At 36.8% G+C, this 17,992-nt stretch overlaps 1 protein-coding gene across 1 annotated transcript; it reads right to left on the bottom strand.

Annotated features, from left to right (window-relative positions):
• Nucleotides 1-2,276: 2,276 nt before the first annotated feature.
• LOC145666317 (uncharacterized) lies at nt 2,277-15,230 on the bottom strand. Its single transcript, XM_081733418.1, has 5 exons — nt 14,304-15,230; nt 7,599-7,744; nt 5,867-6,154; nt 3,644-4,234; nt 2,277-2,549 (listed from the first exon to the last, which is right to left on the bottom strand). Exons 1-5 carry the CDS (start codon nt 14,368-14,370, stop codon nt 2,292-2,294), a joined length of 1,350 nt encoding a protein of 449 aa, XP_081589544.1. The 5' UTR covers nt 14,371-15,230; the 3' UTR covers nt 2,277-2,291.
• Between the last annotated feature and the right edge of the window lie 2,762 nt (nt 15,231-17,992).

Below are 17,992 nucleotides of genomic sequence, written 5' to 3'. Positions count from 1 at the left end.
CGTTTCATGATGTGTACAACTAAAATCAAGCAAAAGAAAATGTTTGATTTTGCTGTTCATAAATAACATCCGCTTAATAGAGTATCAGAGGAACTGTTCCAAAATTGCCTAATTTTCCCGTTTGCGTTGCGCACATACAATTTGATGTGAGAAGAAATCGTGGCCTAAGACCTTCACATATAAATAATGGTGGCCATAACTAAGAGTGAAAGGCGCGCATTTGATTGACATATTTTTTTGTATATCGCTCAAAAGAGGGGGCGCGCTCCGTTAGGTTTTATGCAAATGAGATTACACATTGAACTCGACAAGCACCATGAATTTCATCGCACTCGAGTGTGCGGAACAGAGAAACAAATCGGGTCAAATTCAAGGGACGTACCATTTCCAATGCTCAGACTGGCTTGATATGAGGCAAACCTCTCGCAAGAGAATGCCGTAGCCATGTGTCGTATTTCCGCTGAATGGTCTTCTTATAGATGAAATAAGTGGAAGCGAATGCTAGTTAGGATTTCGCACATTCTACACCATATCTTTAAAAAAAACATTGTTCGAAGAAACAAAATGATCATTGCACTAGAGTAACACGTGCTATTGAAAGGTACAAAATGATTTATTCATTACCGGAGCTGTAGTACAAGGTTTTCCTTACTCCCAGTACCGCTCAGGCAGTTGAGGTGATTATTATGTACGACGTATTATACAAAAGTACTTGTACATAAGTATGCAAAAGGGTTTAATTGCCGATTTCCTCATCCTCTGACGAATGGTTCATCGATATCGCTCAAGAGCATAGATTCGTCTTCTTGTGGATGTCTTCGGACGTGCTACATTTCTTTGCCCATTCCTAAGTACCAAATAATGAGCATGACATGGGCACAACATCCAACTCTCCATGTTTCATTTGCACATTGACAAAACTATCCTATAATGCAATCGTCCCCACCCGACCAAGATCGCATAAAACGAAAATGCAGTACTTTAACCGATTACTGCGCCTTGAGTGGATATGCGCACGAACAACGTAAGGTGTTTGATTCATATAAAGCCACTCTGAGCATATGACTTTGACCCGATTTGTTTCTCTGTTCCGCAGGCTCGAGTGTGATGAAACTCATAGTGCTTGTAGAGTTCAACGTGTAGTCTCACTTCCATCAACCTTCAACGGAGCACGCCCCTTCTTTTGGGCAATATACAAAATATATGTCAAAAATATGCACGTCTTATGGGCATTTTCATTGTATTGTTGACCCATTTTTGGTCATGTTTCACTGAGCTATGCCCACCAGTGTTTATATGTGAAGGTCTTAGACCACGACCTCTTCCCACACCAAAGTGTATGGGTGCACCGAAAACGGGAAAATTGGGCACTTTTGAAACTGCTCCTTTCCCTCTGGTCCCCTCCAATGATGTTTTAAATGGGTTTGACTAGGGTGACCAGATTCTGACAAGTGAAAAGTAGGACAGAAGCATAATAATAAATGATAGCCTGTGCATCGACAATACGTATCTCTTTGTTTCATTTCACGTTAACCTCAAGGCAATCATTCATTTTTAAGAAATCAACACATCTCCAAATACTTTCATGTCGAAATACAAGATTTTTGAAAGAATTTCAAACAATTTAATGGAGTATCAACAAAAACAATAAAAAAAGGTCACGATTGAACTATAAAGAATTTTCTCTCTGCCTATTCACAACAATGTATTTAGACAAGTAATACTACTGAAAGAAGCGCAAATACTTCACACTGCAAGTCGCAAATAGATGAATCAAATTTATTTGTACTATAATCAAATAATATCATTTGCATTATAATTAATTAGACACATAATTAATACATGCGCTTGTAGTTTATTTTTATGAACGTATAGTGAAACTTCGTTTAGGGCTAAAAACTTACTTTTTAAAATTGATTTTCAGAGTCTGGGATTATTTTAAGACATGACAGAAAAAGACTGGCACGAGGAAACTCCAGTTAAATTGATTGGCGTCACTGCTGTGACTTGAAATAAGTGACCAATCCTGCCTTACCGACATCTCAACAAGACTTTCTCAGTAAAACCAACTGCATTACAAAACAATGGTTTGTCGATTGTTTTATTTTCCTAACAATAATTTTTTGAGCAGTGTTGAAAAAAAAGTTTATCATTCAGAAAAAAAGTGCCTGTGATTCGATATGTTGTGAATAAAGAATGAAACATTAAAGTATTGCAAATAAATTTAATCAGGACTTTTAAAAAAAGGACAAATCTCAATTTTCTAGATGTCTTTGGAACACACAGGAAAGCTATTTGAAAAATAATACTGTACTGCGAAAATCAGTACGCCTGATCACCCTAGGTTTGACTGTATTACAAAAATAAATAGTGCTTGAAGCACTGTACTTACCATGAATAGCACAGATGTACGGTGCTGAAAGAGAATGTATTTCTTTCAAATTTCTTTTCAACTCCAACAAATGCAGAATTTTGTCTTGAAGCAGAACAATTCTGTTAAACAAATTGTCTTCAGTACCAGGGTAAAGGAAGGAGTAGTCCTCCAACAGCTGCAAAAAGAGCAACATTATTAGTAGTGAGGTATCACGATGAAATCTTAAATATGAAACAAGTGTAAAATTTCTCAGTAATGTTCCTACAGGAATGAAACATCAAGTTTTCCTATTCATTTTTCATAATAGTAATTAACGCATTAAAAGATAAGCAACCGATGTGTCAAACATAACAGGAAACGGGCAAACTTTTTTCTTAAAAAAATTAACCATTTCTGTACATTAAAATTACCTGCTTAAGTTTCTATTTTTCTTCAATATTTTGGTAATATACTGGAACCCTTTTCTGGAAGATTGCTACGATCAACATTCAAGTTGTGCAAAGCTCATGTAGGCCATTCTAAGTTCACAATGACTAAAACCAATCAAGTTCACATCCACTAAAAACATATTAACCTTTTGCCATGGTTCTTAAGAAAAATAAATAAATAAAATAAAAAATAAAAGACAAAATTTCACAGCACCAGCAAGCAAGTGCAAGGAGACTTCAATTTTAATCTACAGACATAGTTAATTATTTCTATGTGTCTTTTTTTTAATTCCTCACTTTCAAGTGGTTCAAGTTACCAAATTGGAAAGAGAATGAAGAAAATAAATTACAAAACTCGCATTTTTTACACAATGTTACAATTCAGCAATTTTACATATTCACAAACAACCAAATATAATAAGATGAAAGTAGTGGTCAAGGAAAGTAAAATCTACGTATCAAATCAAGACCACATCGTACCTTTCTCTAGCAGAATACATGATATAAAACTGTAGTATGGAAGGGAGAGAAATAGAATATAAAATACAATTAACATAATGTATATAGCTATTAACAGTCAAAATTTTGATGCAAAAACTTTAACTAAATCTAGCTCTCACAGCTTAAAACTGTGCCTGAGCGCAATTATGGGTGGAGCTGTTTCCTTGTGATAGTGGTCTGTACACATGTAAATCTTACATGTTTTTCCCCACCTCATTATTCGACCTATATGTTTTAATGAGGACAGCGTTGAATTGAAATGAACACGTGTTTTGTGAAAAATGAGACACCTCACTCAGTTGTTAAATACTTTGCAATAGTACAGTAACAGTGCACTTACCAATGTATAACCTTGTGGTGTTTTCAAAACAGGGTACAAGTCAAGGTAAGCACCAACCGTCCCAGGCTGTTCCAGGGCTTTCAATCTAGCTTCTGCTGTTGCTCTCCAATTATCGCACACAACATGCCAGGGATCTAGTGACGTTCTGAGCCACTGTAACTTCTCATCTATTACTGGGTCTGGAATGGGTTCTTCAACAATGTCTGTGTCGTCACCTAGTGAAGATGTAGGTGATGCAGAAGAGGACCTTCTACTTGGAATATCTCCTCTCTTTCTTAGAACTCTTCTTCTTGAAATGTAGGCCTCATACAACTTCCCAGAAGCATTGCGTTTTGTTTGGTAGTTCGTGGCTCCAATGTAAGCTGCGTAATACACAGATGGTGATTCTTTCCCAAAAATGGTTGCTATTTCATGTGCCCAGCGTGTAAATTCACCTCGTGTTATTAGCCGTGTCGGATTTTCTTCTAACTCATGCTTTACTATAAGTCGTGCTAAATTACACCTTGAAGCATTATCTAGTAAACCATTGTTCTTTTCTCCTTTAGCAAGAATGGCTTTTCCATCCAGTGTGCATTGCAATATAGTAAGCACCTGCAAGCAACGAAAGCATTATGAACAAGGATATCCATGAAGTCCCTAATGAAAGAAAACGAAAACAAATATATTTCATGGCTTGCATCTCCATTTGAAAACCTAATCACAGCAAGATTTGAGAAAGTATACACTGACCTCACATTTTCTGATTCATAAGCGTATTATTTTTATCTTTTTATTTCACTGTAGTTTGCATTTTCCTCTTACATTGTAAAGTGAACCTTCAAAACTTTTAATGAAATATAAATGTAGTGCAAATGTAGAGAATGAAAATGAATTATCAGTAAAAACAAGGTATAATTTCCCTTAAGGTTTCTTACACGAGTCCTCCAACTTGAAGTGTTACCTAAAATTACCTGAACTGAAGAGAATGTACATAGGGAAAACATGAGCATGAATATCTGATTATAATATCAGAGTGACTAATCAGAAACGCAAAATCACAATCAGGGTCTTTTGGGGAGAGTTTGTCCACAGGAAAAAGTCCCTGTATGTTCCATTATCCCACATTAATAGTACAATACAAGAAGGGATTCGACAAAACATTTCTTAAATAGCAGCAAGAGAGTGTATCTGAAAATAAAAAAAGATATGTACTTTTACCCCGATTCTTTACCAAATGTTTATTTCATTTATAGTAAACGAGGTTTCACAGAAAATTACTGTAGATTTTTTATGTTTAGATTAAATTATCATAAACGAAAACAAAATTCTGTAGTAAATTGGTCCCAAACTGTTGAAGTAAAAAGACCATTTCGTATAGCTATTACATATAGAACTCTCAACCCTCATATATACATCTGGAATTTCTAAGTAGTTCGCTTGTTCACTCAACAACGCAGATTTTCAGCCAAGCATGCTTCATCCACAGGTGGATCGACGCTGGTGGATTTCACTACACAGATTTTCATTTCAGTGTTACAGCAACTACGTTTTCTACTTTTCTCTCATGTTCACAATCTCAACCAAGTAGCTATAACAATATGTTTTGTATTTTATCTAGGTGCTCAACGTATTTGTAAACGTGAGAAAAAACTATACTGTAGTTCGTGTAAACCTTATGAAATCCACCTGTTGTAGTATTTCATGGATTCAGCTGACGACGAAGCACGCTTGGCTTTGAAACCTGGCTAGTGGCATGAAGTAACAGTGTAACTACTTGCAAATTCCAGCTGTATACAGAATGGGGTAAGGATAAAATGTCTGGTTATCGAAATGAGTGCAATTTTAAAAATTTGCTTAAGAAACTGTAATACCCTTTCCTTTATGATCTCAATTATAAAAATGAATGTGAAATCCTTCTCCCAAATCTTTAAAATTCACATTATACACATGCTACCAAAATGTGTTGTACTTTACTTATAAACTTATAAGATCCCATTTATGATTTCTTTGTATCAAGAAGGAACATGGATTGATAAATACAATATACAACCTAACATGTACGGAAAATTGTCATTTGGACATAAATCCACGTTCACACAGAAGAGGCATGCAAACAATTTTAAAAATGTTACATTCACAAAGCCATATTGATGTATTTCCCTTGAGCGATGATTGCTTTATTCAGTCCCATAAACATTCATGATTAAAACCTGTAGACATTTATTCCATTAAACCAAAACTTACATGATTTCCCTCTGATTCGCTGTGCCTGATTTGCTTTTCGCCTTCCACTGAGTGAGTGCAAGAAGTTGAACTGGAATTGGAAGGAAGAGACTGAATGTCAGAAGTATTTTGTCTGTTTTCTTCCTGCTGGTGTTCCTCTCGTAAATCTGCGGATGTTCCAGGAGTTTCTTCTAATCTATCTCTCTCTATTGCATTGAATGTTGATTTCCTTCCTTCACACCAAGAACTGTTTCCAAACGATATTGGCGTTGTTAAGTCAAGAAGCAACCTATCTGCTTCTTCCTGCAACTGAGTACAAACCTTAAAATGACTCACAAGAAGCATGAGTATTTAATAAACATGTGAATGCCATTTGCTAAAACACTACAAAGGACATGACTAATTTCTTAAGTACCACGTCAGACAAGAAGGAAACAAAAATGTGAGCAAACATATACTTGTGTTAAAGGAGGTACTATAATTCTAACTACTTGTCAATTTTCATAATGCGGCTCATACCAGGTACCACGGAAGGACCATTTTGCTGATATTAACGCATCTGATCAGCATTAGCAATGGCCAATGCAGATATGGATGCTTGCAATACTGATGGATGTTTGTGGAAAACTGAAGTGTGGGCAGTGATAAAGTCTGTTTGGCAAATCCATCAATGGTATATATCCATATCTAATGGTAGACATGGATCGTCAAATCAATAATATCGGTGTCGATAGCTAAGATTTCAAGAAGTATCAGAATGGTTGATACCTGACTTCAAAGGTATGTGGTATCAGTTAAAAACACAATTTAACAATACTAGTCCAAAACATTGATTTTTTTTTAAAGAGATCAATACACTTTTACACTCTAACATTTATTGAAACTAGTAATCCTTTGCAATATAATGCAAGACCAATGTTAACGACACTCTTGGCAACAGTATGACACTATTAACATTTAATAGTGTTTTAAAAAAGGGAAAGAGGAAGATCATTACATCTCTGAAAAGTAATAGAGAGAAATGATTGTCTGAAATGAGCTAATTATAATATCTCTCTCTTTTTTACAAGTTTAAAGTCTTTCATTTCCTACGGAAGCAATGCTCTTATGAATCGCAAGAAGAAGAATTGCATCATCAACTTGCCAGTTTTTGTGTAACAACTTAAAGCAACTATTATGTGAAATTTATCAGCGTAGGAGTACAGGAATTGGATTGGCTAATAGTAACATTCAATGGTGTTGGTATTGGCAAAATTAAGGTTAAATGGTATTAGCTGGGTTTCAATACCGCCATACAGGCACATTATTGCTATTGATCTATCACCAATTCTAGGGATGTATAGTTTTGTACACTTCACATCTAACAGATATTAGAAACATTTGTGGACGTTGACGCAAGAGAGCACACAGTCTATGATTTTCATAACATGAATGCGAAAGAGGAACTAAAAAATTGTTCTGGTTTGTATGTCTGCCTGAAAAAAAAAAGCACATTTTATTTATACTTATAACTTCTGTGGTTAACATGCATGATCACAAATAGTGGTGTTCACAGATTGCGCATTGAATTAAGCAAAATGCCTTCATCTTGAAAGAAGTCTGTCATACCTACTGTGTAGTTGAAACAGGTCACATCTACTTCCCGACTTCCATGTTAACGAGTCTATTTCTACTTTACAGTACGTGAACTACTGACAAATATAACATGAGGATTCCACTTATGATGTGTAGCTGACACACAAGAATAACCTACCCTCCTGTTTTCATCTGCTTTCTGAAGATCCTGTTTCCAAGATTTCCAGTTAACCTTGAATTTTACTCTTGGCCCTGCCTGAGGTATTAGCTGTTCGATGTCTCTATCCTCTAAGTGTTGAAGTGCAAAAAAATCTACACCATTCTCTGGAAAAGAAAGATACTTAGCCTCTTAAAGCACTGTTCAGGTTGTTTCTGACCCTCATTCTCTGCACCTACTTGTAGAAGCATCTTACATTACGTACTATTTTTCCTACACAAATGCAGAATGAGCAAATGTAATCATAATATTAACCATTTATACACTGCAATAGAGGTGGTGAAAGGGTAATTCAAAATATGACATTAACTGAAGAAATGCAACACCATAATGAAATTTATGGAATGGAAATAAAAATGTAACTTCATTCCACATTACATCAAAATAAACTCTGCAGTTCATTACTAAAAATGATAACCTATATTCTCGTGAACAAAAGAATTCATACAATGATAAACTTGCTTAGAGTTTTTATTTATACGTTTCAAAACTTCTAAGATTGTTGTGAGTAGGTAGGGTGCTTTCATGCGGTGAAAAACTTTGGCATATATACACATGATTGTGCCTAGTAATTTAACAATGTCATCTTTTCCCTTGTGTATTTTTATCTCAGCAATGTGATTTGTTATATTCTGTATTTTTCCACTAACGAAAGTCGAATCAAAATATAATCTTATGGAGCCCTTTTTACGTGTTGGCCCAATCTGCGAAACTATGCTTAAGAAAGGTACAAATCAACGAACATACGTTGAGGAAGACGACACTGCCCTAATGCATATGCTGAGGATCTTTACAGCATGACAACAGACAACTTCTGCTTCCTTTTGTTGATTAACGTTTCCATCCACTGTATGCGGAGCTTTGTGTTTATCAACTTGAAATACCTTCTTTTTAATGAGAGGGATATTAAACTTAGCGTAACCTACTCACTTTTGCTACATTTTTCCTGTTTATTGAGAGTGCTCACCATAGCAAAATTACACTACTGCAAACTTTAGAGTTTTTTCTGCCATATCTTCGAATAAAAAAAAATCAAAAAGCAAAGATTCAAATCACTAGACAATCTGATTTTGCATGTGACACCCTACCATAATTCATGTATTTGCTTGTGGTGTGCTGCTATTTACAGAACCTTCAAAAAAATGCTAAATTTACCGACAGTTGCAAATCGAAAGCTGATATATGAGTCGTAATAACAATATCACATGAAAATTAATATTGTCTAGTGCAGTACTTCTTTGCTTTTTGAATATTTTTATTTGTTTTGAAGATATTACAGAAAATTTCTAAAATTTTCGGTGGTGAAGACACTTAAGGTTTGGAGTATATGAGCGGAATCAACCCGCAATTAATGCTGACAGAGAGCGGCGGCAACCACGCGTTAACCAAGCATTGTCAACGCCTCTGGGCGCGATAACGCTGGCTTATTGGATCAATGGCTATAACACTGGATGGACTATATGAGCGTTAATAACGCTGCAGCGTTAGTGCTGAGGATCTCAATTTTCTTAGCAAATAAATAAATTGAACTTCTGTAATGATTTACTAAAAATATGTTGCTTAATCAGTGCCAGATTTACGTATAAAAGCAAAACGAGCTACGGCTTATGACCCCATTATCTTGCCCCCATTCCCGCAAAAAGTTACACGTATGCGAACTGCCTTATATATAAGTAAAAATTTCTGTGCCAGTTCGCCATAACAACAACAATCATCTTTATCAAAACAATTCTTAATGTTTACGTAATAACCTCCAATACCTAAGCTGAGGGTTTGGTTGGATAAGCACACTTACACTCAGATCTCCCCCCTTGCACGCAATGCTCAAACTCTTAAGACACTAGGTTGCATGTCATGCTGAATGCTTGGAACAATACATAGTTCAAAATTTCAAAGTCAGACGCACTCACCAATCCAAAAATGATTGCCAGTGTCACTTACACACAAGTTATGAGCCTCCCCCATCTCGCTCGCGGCCTTTGGTTTGACAAAGAAACAGATTACACCAGAGCATAAGATTTCAAAATCAGACAGTTAGATTCAGAATATATTCACATATAATCCTACATCTACATTTACTTATTTACTGTACTGAAAAGAAAAGCACTTAGGTGGCCAGTGATAACAGCATCTCGTGCAAATATGTATTTTTAAAAATATATTTTATGTATTTACTTATTTTATTTATTGACATTAGGGAGCCGCGGTGGCTCAGTGGTAGAGCGTTCACCTCTGGTGCTTCGGGTCCCGGGATCGATCCCAGCCCCCGCCAAGAGAAAAGGTGTACAAACACCGTGTGCGTGGGTTTTCTCGGGGTTCTCCCGTTTCGTCCCACTTTCTTCATTCCATCATTTCATTAATCTCTCATCATCACAGTCTCCTTTAGCCTAACCGGCATAAGCGTGGGACGTAAAACTCAAAAGATTTCATTTCATTTTTCGTTTTCTATTTACATTGTGACGTCATTGGTTAATCTATTCTAGGCAATGAGCTGTCCCCCAAGATGGGAAAGGAAGGGTGAATTACAACGTTGTGAAGACTTCACTTTCCATGTGCGTCGTGAAGACTACACATTTCGTGTTTTCTCTCAGTCAGTGACAATTAGTTTCGTGCCAACTAGAAACTGCGCAGCACTTTAAGTTTAGGCAGAAACCATTCCTGGTGAACGCTGGTCCCCAGTTTAGAAAATGAACTCCGTGGAGCATAATGTATGAACTGGATTGTGAAGCATGCCGTAGTGTATCCATGAATAGAGACGCAAGTAGGCTATAGCGTCCTTCAATATCCAGTTCATATATTATGCAGTGGGGAGTCCATTTTCTATACATAAATAAACTTTATCGCAAATGTCACTTACACCCCTTTGTCTCTCGCTGCCTCAAATCGATTTCTCCCGTTCGATAACGGGCGTATTTCTTTTAGCTAGTTAGGATTAAAAGTTTCTGGTTCAATTTTGATGTATTCAATGCCTCGTAGAGTTGATGCTATAATTAAATCAATGGTTATCCTACAAACTACTGAAATAAATTATGGAAGCGGCAACATTGAAATACTTTATAAAACGCTACTGTTCTACTACTGCATTTTGTACTCAATGGCACATAGCTTTCTAAATGTAGTCACTAGAATCAATACATACATTGAGGAGAATAGCGCATATTAAATTACAAGGTTGAATTCGAATAAACTATCCCATTGAATGTACAGAAAAACGAAATCCTTTCATTATCTCCTACAAGTGCAGGGAGATACCGACGTTTGTACAAAGAAAAGAAAATGAAATGAAATGAAATCTTTCAGTTTTACGTCCCACGGTTATGCCGGTTAGGCTAAAGGAGACGGTGATGATGAGTAATGAATGAAATGGTGGAATGAAGAAAGTGGGAGGAAACTGGAGAACCCCAAGGAAACCCACGAACATGGTGTTTGTCCACCACAAAGTCCACACGGCGCGAGCTGGGATTGAACCAGGGACCTCAAGCACCGGAGGTGAATGCTCTCCACTGACCCAAAACGCCCTCCATCATTTGAAAAGAGTAATTCCGTAAAATTACCGTAACTAATCCACTGAAACAAAGGAAAATGTGAATTTAGCTGAAAGAATCATGTGTGTGTGTAATTTGAATGGGGCACAAACACCGGGGTTTACTCGAGCAGACAGATCTACCAAACAGAAAACATAGGTAAAATACGATGGTAAAATTCTTCTTTTTCTGTGAAGATCTGAGAGTGTGAATAGAAGTAATTACTGTCAATGCACAGCATATTGAAATGAATTTTGAGCGGTTGTGAAAGAATTGTATGTGTGTGCGTCTGTGCGCTATTCCACTATCCTTGTTTATGCGTATATCCGCATCGTTGATGCGCCTGGTCCATACGAGTGCATTCCTCGCTCCCGCTCGGACCCTTGCTGCACTCCTGCCCTGACCCGGTTAGATAGCCTTCGTGCTTTTTAGTGGCCACCTAGCACAAGTTGGTTCATGTTTTATCCCCTGTACTTGTTGTCATACATCAACATTGTATTTATACTGAGCAGCAGGGTTGGCTGGTTTAAACCAGCTGTTTAAAAAAAAAACTGGTTTAAACCAAAAAACGAAAAATGTTCGTAAAAGTGTAACTATTCGTAAAATCTTGATGAACACACATTTGTGAACACAAGTGTGCGTATCACTTTTCACTCCCATATATTATTCGTACTATATTCAGACCTAAACACCCCATTCTTTACTCAAAGAGATTATATTACAAAAGGAACTTTTTTTATGTAACTTTATGGATGTTTCTTTTGTGATTTTTTTTATAGTTTGTTATTATTGTTATGCAACCAAAGGGAAATTCAAAACATTGTATCGTTTTAATAGTGTTTACTATTAATAAAATACATCGAAATGCTGTACTTTTTTGGGGAGGGGGTCATACAAACCCCACGAGAGGCAATGATTGCAATAACAAGAATATTTGGTAACTATTTATGTATAAATGGGTCAGAGCCAAAGTGGACTCAAATAATTCGTATCTTTATTCACTTTCCTTACTGATATATAAAGTAACTCGTTATATTTCTTTAACTTGGTTAATAAATGAACTGAGTTGGACTAAATTAGTTTTCTGTACTCCGTAGTACTTTGAAATTGTACATATGTAATTCTGTATAATGGTTCCACTTGTGCAATTGTTTATCTTTTTGTCCTTCTGTCCTAATGACTCCTGACAATTATATTAGCAAATATGTAAAGATCAGTTAACGTATTTTTATCAGGAGTCCTTAGTGACTCGGCAGACGTATCGCATTTTTGGCCAATTAGTCCCGGTTTCGAGTTCAAGTGGAAGACAATTCCTCTTGGATGTAAGCCGAGAAGCGGTTTGGATTCCACTTTAAGCTTATGTGACCCCTTCCAGCATAACTCGGTTGTTGCATACTAACACCAAGGCGAAACAAGCTTATTTCTGCCTATATGTGATATAAATATACAGAGCAAATTATTTAAACCAAAAAAACCTGGTTTAAACAAATTTTTTTTTTCAATAAAATCCATGGTCTTTGCCAACCCTGCTAAAGCAGTCCTCAAGCGAATTTGCAAGTAGTAATGGAGGTCCTTTAGTGCATACTCTACTAAAAGAAATAAAAAGCTCTAACGTAACCTGAAAATGTAAGAAATATATCAAAATTTGTAGAACTGACTGTTCGACTAATGCCAGAAAATCTTACAGAAAGTGACAATTACGTAAAGTATAAGACGTAGGGGATGGTTCTACACAGGTCCACCTATATAGATTAGTAGCTAGGATGGATCCTTTCTGTACCAAAATTTTAATATTTAATTTATATAATATTGCTGAGCGAGCGCCAGCGAGTGAAGGGGGGTTGGAGCCCCGCAGGGCACGTTGTTTTCTATCTTTACCACAGCTAAACGGGAAGGGAGACCTGTGTCCTAGAACCTTCCCATTTAGTTGCAACAAAGACCAAACACAACGTGCTTTGCGGGGCTCTTAACCCGCCTTCACTCGCTTACGCTCGCTTGGCAATAATATTTGAATTAAATATTAAACTTTGGTACAGAAAGAAATCAACGTACGTACTAATTTATATGGGGGACCTGTGTTCTAGAACCTTCCCCACGCATTCGCCCATAAGGTAAGTAGTAGTAGAGCAATTAATAATGAACAATGTACGGTGCGACGAATTTAAGGAGCAAACGACTTTTACAAAAAGAAATCTCCGTGTCGTGAAAGCGTTGGTTTTCCATAATGCTCGTTTACGCGTATACCCAACATCGCTGACGTGCCTACTCCCTACGGAGGCACTCCCGCGTGGGCCTCATTCTTAAGCTCCTTCCCAGATTCGCTTAGATAGCATTCGTGCTTATTAGTGTCCATCTAACACAGGTTGGTTGGTGTTTTACACAAGACCTCTTAACTGAATCTGCAACGAGGATTGCAAGTGCGCACTACAACAATGATTGCTGAACGTACAGAAAGAGAATACAGCGAGCATTATTTACATTAGTAATACTTCTTGCCTAAACAGATTTAGAAGTTACATTCATAGGAAAGGCAGTTACTGAAGCAGGAACCTACTGAATTAGTATGTTCATCACATGCATTCTAACATGAGTGCAACCAACATACTTGCATGTTTTTACAAAAAATAATGGTAATAGTATACACGAGAACCCCCTGATCTGCATTCTTCTGTGTTCTATTACCACTTCTACACGAAATACCATAAATTTTCTACGTAGTGCAATAGTAAGAAGTACCCATGTGCACAAGACCGATATGCGTTAAATCCCCCCCCCCCCACACACACACAGTCATAGATAAAGTACAATGGCACTACACATGCCGATATAAAGTACAGGTACGTTTTTTTTATTTTCGTATGAGCCGATAAGTAAATAAAAGTCGCTTTATTGCCCCCTTTGTAAGTTCGTACATACTCAATGAATAATCCCTAAAAGTATGAGCGTCCTGCTCCTTTGGGAACTGATGCAGCTTCACGTATACTATATCCAAAATAATATTCATGTGTACACAAAAATTCTCCAGCTTTTATGTAATTTCTAGATCGTTAGAAAATAATCATTACTTTCAAGCAGGATAGATTGTCTTCTGCTGTCATGCTGATTGATTCAGGTTTTCTTATTTCTAATGCTAATTACTTACCCTTAAAAATGTTAACGTAATTGTTTAGTTTCCAAGTAGTCAGCAAATCTTCCACATACGCATCCATATTTTGCTTATAACAACACTTTCTTTCTTCTTATTTCTTCAAGCGCGATACTGACTATGACTTTCACACGAAAAATGGAGGCTCCCGCGTTTTGCCATACAGAATGGAATTGTGGGTAATAAAAATTTTGAGCCTCTTTCTTTGCAACTTTTATAACAAGAATAATGCGTTACTGTCTGTATTGTAATGTTAAAGTAACATGACAGTACAGACTTTAATACCAAACAACTGTATGATTACACAGAGTTAGAGGACTTTTTCCATTACTTACTGTAAATTATTCATTACTAAATGTATTTTTATCAATTTCCTGGGATATATAACATTATAATGACTTTCTATCATTCCTTTACGTACTTTTTTGTCCTGCTTTCCGATTGAAAGATCAGTTGTACGTAGAAATTGTAAGTAATCGTGCTTCCGTTACACAAATAGTAATGATAAAACAATTTGTCTCCTTACATAATGTCTGTATAGAACGGATTTGTTTGCTCTTTGCAGTGTAGAATGGGTAGATCTCATTATCATGACAAAATTTCATTCCTGACGTGAAGTTTGCACTTTACTACGAACATTTTTACATTATTCAGTTTCTTTTAACATTATAATGTAAAAAATGCATTACAAGGAAAATTTGTCCTTCTTCCTGCGATATTTTCCTTACTCATGTCAAAAAACACGTACTAGATAGGATAGCCTGTAATATTTTCATTCCTGAAAGACATTTATCTCTCTTGAATGACGTCACATTTTCTTTCCAGTCTGGAATGTACTCTTAACATTACAGAACTGAAAACCTTCCTGTCGTTACGTACATTTATTGCGTACTACAGATTTTTCATAAAAGACAAAATGCAGCATGTTGTATTTCCACTTCGCCACATGGTAAATTAACATTATAATGGTTTCAAGTCCAAATTTACGTAATATAAGTACGGAATTACGAAATAATCAACTTTACATGTCTTTACTGTTAAATTTTCTATGAAAATTTTTCTCAGTGTACTTATGTTTCATAATAGGGAATGGACTCCTATACATGGCCATATAACCATATAAGGTAAAAAAATGAAATCTTTAAGTTTTACGTCCCACGGTTATGCCGGTGAGGCTAAAGGAGACGGTGATAATGAGAGATGAATGAAAATGGTGGAATGAAGAAAGTGGGAGGAAACGGGAGAACCCCGAGAAAACCCACGAGCACGGTGTTTGTCCACCACAAAGTTCACTTGGCGGGGGCTGGGATCGAACCCGGGACCCCAAGCACCAGAGGTGAACGCTCTACCACTGAGCCACCGCGCCCCCCAACCATATAAGGTAATAGGATCTCATCCAAGGAAATGAATTAGGTCAAAAAAACAAAACCAAACACGTGGTACAACGTAATGCTTACGTTTATATTTTGGCAGTTTTATACCCCTAAAAGGGAAACGAGATAGACCACCGAAAAATTTATAGTGATCTATATTAGGGTTCTATACTATTATACCAAATGTTTAAATTGGGCAATTTCCAAAAAATTTAAGGGGTGGGCCAAGGCATCCCTGCCAAATTTTTAAAGGGGTGCACAAATGTACCTACGTCTTACAATAGGAAAATAAACACCTGTATACACCCATATAAGGTAATAGGACCTCATCCAAGGGAATAAAATAACCAAAAACCAAACACGTGGTTGTACTAAAATTTGGCAATTTTGTACCCCTAAAAGGGAACGAAGTGGACCACCCAAATTTATTATAATACATGTTAGGGTCCCGTACTATAATACCAAATATATAAAATGAGCAATTTCCAAAATTTAAGGGGTGGGCCAAAAGTACCCCTCCCAAATTTTTAAAGGAGTGCACAAATATACCCATATCTTATGAAAGGTAATGGACCCCTATACATGACCATATAACTATATATATAGGATAATAACCTCATCAAAGGGGATAAAATCGACCAAAAACCAAACACGTGGTACTACGTATTGCTTACGTTTATATTTTGGCAATTTTGTACCCCTAGAAGGGAACGAGGTGGACCACCCAAATTTATCATAATACATATTAGGGTCCTGTACTATAATACCCAATGTTTAAATTGGGCAATTTCCAAAATTGAAGGGGTGGGCCAAAGTACCCCTCCCAAAAATTTCAAGGGGTGCATTAATATACCCATGTCTTATAAAAGGGAATGAATCCCTGTATACGCCCATATAACCATATAGGGTAATAATACCTCATCCAAGGGGATAAATTAGGTCAAAAACCTCCGAAATTTGAATTTTTGGCAATTTTTTACTCATAAAAGGGAACGACATAGACACCCAATACTGATAGAGGTACATACTGTGGTCCTAGGCTACCACACCCAATTTTTAGATTTGGCAATTTCCAAAATTTAAGGGGGGGGTCCTATGTACCCCTGCCAAAATCTAGAGGGGTGGTCCTAAGTACCCCTAGGTCATTGACACGGGCCAGGGACCATGGGTCCTGGGGGTGGTCCTATGTACCCCTGCCAAATTTTAGGGGGTGGGCCATGGTACCCCTAGGTCATTGACCCTGGGCCAGGGACCATGGGTCCTGAGGCAGGGACCCAGGGGCCAAAAAGTGAGGCAAAGTAACCCTATTACTACTTGAGTTCTTTCAGGGGTAAAAGTTGATCTGAAAAGGTAGGGGGACGCATGACACCACGCCGTCTCCCGTTTTTATTTTTGCCCATTGTAAATTTTTATAAAGTGGGGGGACGCCACGGATATTTTCTGGAAGCGGAGGATAGCTTCCCCCTGGGTTCTCCCCTCACTTTTACCCCTGAATTCTTTAAGTTCCGTACGTTTCTCAAATTTGATGGGCCTCTAACTGGGGAACTGAAGATCTGAACTGTAGAATATGCCATGTTCTTACTAAGCAAGTAATGGCCTACATCTACCTACTTATGTCCTATCCTTTTATACATATCCCTTTATTATAGGCTACCTGCATTTCTTTGGTGTTGTACAGGTTGCATAAAATCTAGAGAAGTTATAGATTTTAAACGGAACGGAATTTAACCACCTTTATCAGTAAAGATATTAACATATTGAGTCTATAAATGAACTAAGCCGAGGTAATTGTCGTAGCTATTTAGTCTAAAAAGCAGAATTTAAAAATGCGATTTCGTTCAAGATTTAGTCTATCATGTGGAGAAATGGACAAACAGCAGACTAACCGTCCAGTCTTATTAATCTCACCACCTTGATTCTAGTAAAAGCCAGGAAGAGATTTAAAAATAAAACAGTGTTACAGCGTTCATATCTGATTCAGAGAGTCCTTGTTCGGTACCAAGTCATGTGAGTTTGTGGTGAATCTACATCTTTTATTTTTTTCGATATTCACCCATTTTCTCCCTCATTCTCATCCGACCAGTCATTTCATAATAATTAACTTTCGTTACTTTCAGAGGAATCATGGGACTGAAAGATTTGATGTTGTTACATTTCTTTAAATTTACTTTTAAACCAAGACTGTTTTGATACCATTGAAAATAGAACTTACTTTTGTGGAAAAAGAAAATGCTCTAATTAACAATCTTTCTTTGAGTTTAACGTCCCACGATTATGCCCTTAAGGCCAAGAAGACGGATGATGGAAAAATTG

Source organism: Thermobia domestica, chromosome 12 (genome assembly GCF_964235325.1).
Source record: "Thermobia domestica chromosome 12, izTheDome1.hap1.1, whole genome shotgun sequence".
Taxonomy (NCBI): Eukaryota; Metazoa; Arthropoda; class Insecta; order Zygentoma; family Lepismatidae; genus Thermobia; species Thermobia domestica.
This window is presented reverse-complemented; position numbering and strand designations above follow the sequence as displayed.

Coding starts and splice junctions, on each gene's coding strand:
- LOC145666317 (XM_081733418.1), bottom strand. CDS start 14,370: ATGGATGCGTATGTGGAAGATTTGCTGACTACTTGGAAACTAAACAAT. Junction 4,235..5,866: donor GCGAATCAGAGGGAAATCAT/GTAAGTTTTGGT, acceptor CGTTGCTTGCAG/GTGCTTACTATATTGCAATG. Junction 2,550..3,643: donor CACCACAAGGTTATACATTG/GTAAGTGCACTG, acceptor CTCTTTTTGCAG/CTGTTGGAGGACTACTCCTT.